We start from the raw sequence: 8141 nt of genomic DNA on the forward strand, positions 1-8141 counted from the left end.
TTTTAATTTATCTTTTCTATATCTATAAATAAATTTTAAGTATTTTCTTTTAAAATATCAATAATTATAAAATTTTAATCTTTTCCTTCCAGCTCTACATTAAGCATTTCAAGCAAATAAATTTTTGTTATGGTTTGATGACCGAATGAGTAGTGGATGTATTTGAACTAGTGGATGTATTTGACTGCATATGCTAAGGAATGTGAAGCAATGTCACATTGGTAACAAGATGATTTGTAAAGTGCAAACATTGGTCATCAATAATAGTAACTACACCTCATTTAAAAGGGGGGAGGGCGATGAATCATTTGTTTGTACCCAAATTGTCACAGTGATGCTTCGAAAAATGGCGTTGTGATCAAGTTCGCAAGCTGGATATATTATGAAAATATGGATATCGCCTCAAAGGGTCAACTAAGGCGATGGTCATCATAAGGACTCTAAAGCACCCCAACATGGGTAAAACCATTTTCATGCGCACAACGCCAATTGTACATATATGGCATCCGGTGACACAACAGTACACATGAGGGAAGAGATTATGATATGTGGGATTGATATCCCTCATTCCCATTTATGGAAAGTGTTCATATATCCACGTTTGATTCATTATGAACTCAATATTATTCATATATTTAATTGAAAATAAATCTAAGTTTTTCAAATTATCAACGCTGATAATTTTTTTTTCAAATTATCAATATTATTTACTTATACAAGAACGACATAACCTCCTAACTGCTTTGTCTACACAAAGTAAACATCTCCCAACTGATCGTACATGTGACTAAGTGCAGTAGCTCTCCATGCGTACCCACCACAGATCATCATATTTCCAAATCGTGACAAGTACGACACACTAACAAATGTTTCACTTTTATCAGCAAATTGTGCAGGAAACAAAATACAACAAATAAGCACGAGCTGCGTGCAACAATGCACTCCTTGTATAATGTTGTATAATGCGCGCAATCAACTCTATCTAACGTGAGCAACATGACATTATCTCAACTCTGTCACGGCATCACCGAACTCCACCTCAAGGAGCTCAATCAACAATAATGACACTGATGTGAAATCCAACGTCACATACAAACAAAATTGTCCAACAATAGGGAGATGCAACAATGTTGACACATTATCCAAAGTGATGATCATCTCACCAATAGGGAGGTGGAAACTGTTGGTTTCGCCGTGTCACCTTTCCACAAAAGCTGAAATAAGACATTTATTAGTGGTCTCATAAGTAATATATCACTGTGACAAGGGGTTGAAGGATCCCAAACTTACTTAACTTACCTCTATGTGAGACAACTTTAGTTCCCCTTGATCCTTACCCTCCCACAGTCTACAAACAATGTGATCTGTGTAACTCAGAAGTAAGGACGTATCAACAGGTTCCCCAACAAATCCTACTTTCTCATTGTGTCATATGTTTGGTGGCAACACATCCACATCAATGACAATAACAACTTGTTCTCTATCCCTTCTACTAATCGACATCATGAGTCTTTATCTAACTTCCACTTACGATAATCCACCTTTGGTCTGATCATATATCTGCCAACAGTAAAAATCACATGATACAATTAAAATGTTTTTTTAAAAAATCATACATTCTGAATTGGCTTTTTTGGATCTGAAATACATAATCCAAAATATATTTATTCTAGATTGTATATTCCAAAATATATTTTCAAATCCAAAATTATAAAACAAAGCACTAGATAATCAATAACAAAATAGAAACAACATAAATACCCACTTCTTCAACTGGGGCGGTAGTGTGACGGAGGGGTTGCAGTGTACAAGGAAGAAGAAGAAGTGGGAAGAGAAGGACATGTAGGTATTAATATAAATATAAAACATGGATAATTTAGTCTTTTCACATATCCTGTGGGGGTGTATTTAGTCTTTTCTTGTATCCTAGGGTGGTGTAATTTAGTCTTTTCATATACTATGGCGGTGCAGTTCAAATTTATGGGTTGCGAAATGTAGATGCCTACCTGCTCTATGGTTGTGATTTTGGTATTTTCTCCTTCTTTTTCCTCTATGGCCACCTCAAACGATGGAATGATTTGGTTTTTCTCCTTCGAGCCCTTGTGATGGACCAAACTATAGGCTTTTCAGTTGGCAGTTTCTTTTCTTTCAAAAATATGTAAAATATAATAACGGTTACGTCTTCTTCGTTAACTTCTTATTCATGTAAACATGCCAACCTCAACTAAGAGAGACAATGATGTGGTTAGAAATAATGGCCAATTTTGATGTTGGAATCAACGCTCTGTAATAGAAGCCTACCCACCTTCTTTCACATTTTGGTTTCTTCCTCCTTTGTTTGGTTGCTCATTTTATATTTATCGACTATTCATCCACATTCAGGTACTTTTGTATCCTTTTGTTAATGTGTTAACACCGTTGTCCTTTGTTCCTTTCAACGGACGGGGACAACATTAACCTCATTTATAATTTAGAGTTACACAAGTTAGAGTTAAAGCAAAACAACAAGTACAAAAGTGCAGTAAGAATAACTGTACAAACACTGCCTGCAATTTTCTTAACACAACTTTATTTGCAACCCATAAAGCGTTACTTCAATGAACGCACATGCACCATAGAACAGAACACAGATGCTGCTACATATGCTAATGCACCATTCCTTTTAATGTAATCTGTTTGCTAATAATCCATACACACATGTATGTTTTTTACTTTTATTTTAAATATAAATATATTAATTATAAGCAGTAACCATGCTACTAGATTGTGGCAAAATTAGTTTTTTGGATATTGACAACATCACGGGCTATAATGTTCAAATCAAAGACATTTTACTGAATGCATTACATCGTGTCCTATTCAAACCCTCACTGAATACTTTGCATTAGTAATAAATAGTATTAATTGTTCATGAATATCTCCTACAGCTCTTTGATTCTTGAATATGGGCAACGTCATTGAATCGTTTGCTTCGGGCTTAGGACAGGCTATTGGCAAACTATTTAGTTCTCCCATTGAATTTCTTTCTGGGAAGTCTTGCAGGTAAGACCATGCAGGGTTATTCTACTCTCATTATGATTCATGTGTGTATTTCTTCACTTTCCACTTCATGCTTGATATATTTGTATTTGTTTGTATATGTTTCAGCTCAGTGTGTGGACCAACATGGGATTTCATGTGCTATATCGAAAACTTTTGCGTTTCCAATATCCTGAAATTAGCCATGGTATTTATGCTATCTTACATTGGTGAGTTCAACTGTTTGGTAACATTGTCTGTTGTAGTACTTGACATGAACGTTATACTTTTTAATTTGACATCTGAAATTGGGTTTGTATATTCTGTTTATTTGCAGTTCTGTTGTTCTTCTATCTGGTGCATAAATTGGGCATATGTGGATGTCTTTGCCGGTCTTCTTGCAAAATGATATGGGCATGTTTCTCTTCTTGTTTCCATGTTTGGGAGTATTCTTGCACTTTCTTGTGTATTAAGCTAAACAATATCAGGAGAGCAAGAAGAATAAGAAGAAGGTTCAGAATGGACATGAAAAAGAATTTCTACTTTAAAACTGGAGAAGAAGATTACACATGTGAAAGGCTTTCGTACAATTTTCCAACATCTGCAAAATTGAGCAGATCAATTTTGCGTAGTAGAGATTATAAAGCCTCCCACCTAAGGAAGTCTTTGCAACCTAGGAGACATCATGCTAGAGTTGAAATTAGTAGAGATCTTAGATGTAAGAGTAAAAGGAATCATAGTCTCGGAGAACCCAGTTACACAAGCAATGCCTTTAAGCATGGCAATCACATAGGCACAGTCAATGACATAAAGGTAACCCGTACATCTAAGTTTGCAAGAAAAGGTATATCTAGAAGGAATAGAGTTCTGCCAAGGCAGAGAAGGTAGAATCTTTTAGTTGAGGGTTTTTATACGAACTGCACTTTGTATCGCTGTATGTTTCTGATTTGTTAGGATGAAAAACAATAAAACTTATATTTTTTTTTATCTCCTTGTTATATACTGTTCAAAACAGGGAAAAGGGCATGAAGTAATGAAATGACTTCGACAGATGCACATCCAACACACTTCCTATTGAAAGGCTCTACAAAGCATTTTTATCTCTTTGATCTTGATTTCCGTATCAGGAAATTTGCAAATACTAATAATGTAAGTTACGTAACACAGAATAAAGGTTAAGAACTGAGAATGGTAATCGATAGATTCTTTTATGGAATAAGGTATTTGCAACTTAAGGAAAATGTTTTGTTATTGCTTTACAGCAAGGTTGCCTTATCCAAAAAGAAAGTCTAAAAGTTTATGATCGTTATCTAGGTAATGCCACGGTGGGATACATTGGAATAGACGAGAATCTGGGATGTTAAGAATTTATACTTGGGTTTGTAAGATATTGCAAATATCCAGTTTCAGCTCTTATAGCATCAAGAAGTTCGTTCCTAATATGAAGATGAATTTTTAAACTCCACTGGAGAAGTAACAGGATCTTGTCCTCTGGAGAAGATCATTCGTAATACTTGTGTCGTGTACATATCCTAACGTTTTCATCTTAGACCAAGACATCTGTCCCCTGCAAGTTTTTATCCATGATCACATTAAATAAGGTCTAGTATAAATAAAGGTTAGTGCTTTATGTTGTTTGTATCATAGTGACATATCACAGTTAACGAGAATATTATCCAGTCCATTTTCTCAATTTATTCCCTCAGAAGCTAAATCCCCTTAAGTTTAACACTTACTTGCTGTTTCTAATATTGTATTTATTGGAATGAATACACGCGGAAATAGTCAAACCTGTTTGAAAGAAGCGATGGGAAAAGGAGGAAATCAGAATTATGCAGCATACAATCAACATGTTATTTGACTATTTGCGCATATACATTGTTTTTAACATTCATAGTGCCCATTGTGTCATTGGATTGCGTGGGGGCATTTGAGCACTCTTAGCATGGTTTTTACTTAGTAATATGTTATTAAACTTCTGGAGAAGGAAACCATCAGTTTCTTAAAGTGTCTCCTGGTTTTTGTCCATAAAGTTCGATGTAAGATACACACTGAGGGCTACAGTCATTGTCCAAGTACCATTCCCATGAACGCATCTTCATGATTTCAATTGTTTATTACTTGAGTCTATGCTTTTCTTATTTTTTAGTTGTGTTACTTGCCATATTTCTGGAGTCACAGAAATGTGTTCTAAAATTTAATTAGCATTATTGAGTTAAAAGTTTGAACATATAATGAAATTATGTTCAAAATTTCATCCTTTTGGTCCCTAAGTATTTCATTTATAGTTGGAGGTGTTTCTTAAATTTTGAAACCTTATGCTGTTAGGTAGCACAAGAGTGGCCTGGACTATGATACTTGGCCCAAATATTCAAGGCCCATCAGGAAAACATCAAAGTATGCAAAGTTTAAAGATTAATACATCTAGAAGCATTAGTTGTCATATCTAAGAAAAAATTTTATAGTTATATCTTTGTTAGTAGAGGAAACAACTGTCCTACAAGGATTGAATTACAATAATTTCTATGGTCTTTATAAGACATTTCTATTTAATAGAAAAGGTAAAGAGTTAATTTTCATTTTTATCTTTTTAGACTATTCCTTCCTTTTCAAATTTTTATGCCTTAACCCTTCCTTCCCTAAAGCATTGTAATAATTTGGTGCTTTCATTGACCTACCTCCATGCCTCCCAAACCATCCAAATATCTCGAAGAAACACTTCAAACCATCCTAGACAAATTAGCTTATTTGCAAACTCAATTCCATATCACCCAAGAACACCATGATGGTCGCTACTAGCTCTACAACAAACCATGGAAACCCGTCAAATGACATTAGAATCTAAACAAGACACCCTAACCAATACCATCACTGGCCTCTTCACTACCCTATGCACTCAACACCACGCCATTCCACCTGTTATAGATCCCATTTCTCACATCGGCTATTTCTACATAGATGGTACAACCTCTCTTCCACCGCCTCTATCAAACACTCCCTAAGCTAATGTTACTACCACCATTGTTCCTCCCCCCATCACTCCTTCTCCTATACGTCTCCCTAAAATTCAGATTTTTTTTTTTTTATGGTACGAACCCATTATATTGGCTATTTCAGGTAGATCAATTTATCCAATTTTATACCATTCCATGGGATTCCTGTTTAAGCATGGCTTCTTTCTATGTGTGAGGCGATGCCCTCAGTTGGTTCAAATGGATGTATCAAAATCACTAACTCACTGACTGAATTTCTTTTAGAAGAGCCTTGGAGTTGTGTTTTGACGCCTCACCATATGCCAACCATCAGGTTGAGTTATTTAAACTCTGACAAAATGGCAATGTAGTTGAATAGTAAAAGGTATTTGAAAGCGTTGCAATCGGGTTTTGGGCCTTACACCTAAAGTGATTTTAAATTATTTCATGTTTTGCCTCATACCTGAAATACGGAGGGAAATGGTTGTTCTCCAACCCAACTCTATCACAGAAGCCATGGGCCTGGAAAAATTGTTGGAATCTAAGTTCCAGGACTCCAAACATTTTATACACTTTGTACCATTTTTACCCCAACCTTCCCTGCATTTATTACCCCCACCACGTCCCTCTTTTCCACCCCATCCGCCATCCATTACACCTTTTCCAATTCCTATAAAAAAAACTCACCTCCGCCCAACTCCAAGAGGGTAGAACTACTGACCTATGCTACAATTATGATGCAAAATTCTTCTCAGGTCACACATGCAATTCTAGTCATTTTCTACTATTGCTGAGTGAAGATACCACTCCAAAAAGTCCAACTGATACCTCCCCACACACCTTTTTCAACCCACAACCCAACACTTTTGCAACCCATAAACAAACAACTCCACTCATTCACCTATCATTCCAAGTCCCTCTTTGGCACCCATTCATCCAATACTTTTAAACTTAAAGGCCTCATTGGTCATCTTTCTATCACTATCTTTATAGACACAAAGCAGTTCTCATAACATACTGCAAGCCCATCTAGTCCACCACCTCCAATTGTGTACCATTCCTATCACACCCTTTTCAGTCATGGTGGGAAACGGAGAACAAGTTCAATGTTCGTCTCTTTGTCCTAATGTTTCAGTTTTCATACAACACCATAATTTTTCCATTGCCTTCTACCTTATTCCAATTGAAGGCGCTGATATAGTCCTTGGAATGGACTGGCTACGCTCCTTGGGACCTTTACAAGCTGACTTTTCTATCCCTCATCTTTCCTTCAATCATAAGGGTTTTCCAATCACTCTCCATGGCACAAACAAACTTCTCCACAACCATGCTTCACCCAACCATATTTGCCAACTCTTACATAACAATGTTGTAACCTCTATTCATCTTCTTACCTTCCAACAACACCCCACATTGTTCATTACTAATGACTTTAAGTGCACTACGTTGTCAGAAGTAATAATGTGTCCCTAAGGACGGATATCGAACCCACAAGGAACAATTGAATAATCAAGTAAAATATTCACTAAATATAAAACAGAATAATAAAACTTTGTTGGAATTTGTTGTGATGGCAATGATTAACAAGGAAAAATAGGAATTGGTTTTCATCTTTCTCACTCTTTTGTATTTAGATTAACAAGGAATGACCTGCACCCTCATTATTAACACCAGTTGTACCTAACTTTTCACCTACCCCCACACCTTCATTTTAAACACCTGTTGTCCCTGATTTTTCGCCTACCCGCACTCCCTTATTATTAACACTAGTTGTCCCTAACTTTTCACCTACCCCCACACTCCATAACCTTTCGTTCATAAGTCATTGAAAAGGGCCCAAAAATTTCATTTCCACTCACGGTCCAATTAAAACCCCACACATACTCTCCACAGCCTAATCATCATACCTCGTAGCCTAACACATTATTCCATCAGCTTCACTCCCACTTAGCCCAACTTCACGGTCTAATTAATGCCCCAAACACAATTCCCACGACCCAATTCTCATACCCCGAAGCCCAATATTATATTCCATTTGTTTCACTGCTATTTAACCTAGACTGTTTCTTCCTACACCTCCATATCTTCTTCTGGCACCTCCATACACAACATGAAAATACATTTTTATCCTTTTTGTGCCACCCCCATAGA

The 8141-nt window shown here is 36.3% G+C and overlaps 1 protein-coding gene across 1 annotated transcript; it reads left to right on the top strand.

Annotated features, from left to right (window-relative positions):
• The first annotated feature begins 2943 nt into the window (after window positions 1-2943).
• Window positions 2944-3945, top strand: LOC137829043 (uncharacterized). The gene is made up of 3 exons (XM_068635837.2): window positions 2944-3042; window positions 3148-3248; window positions 3356-3945. Exons 1-3 carry the CDS (start codon window positions 2945-2947, stop codon window positions 3904-3906), a joined length of 750 nt encoding a protein of 249 aa, XP_068491938.1. The 5' UTR covers window position 2944; the 3' UTR covers window positions 3907-3945.
• The last annotated feature ends 4196 nt before the right edge of the window (window positions 3946-8141 follow it).

The sequence above is a fragment of the Phaseolus vulgaris genome, chromosome 7, assembly GCF_051622355.1.
Source record: "Phaseolus vulgaris cultivar YP4 chromosome 7, ASM5162235v1, whole genome shotgun sequence".
In the NCBI taxonomy this organism is placed as follows: Eukaryota; Viridiplantae; Streptophyta; class Magnoliopsida; order Fabales; family Fabaceae; genus Phaseolus; species Phaseolus vulgaris.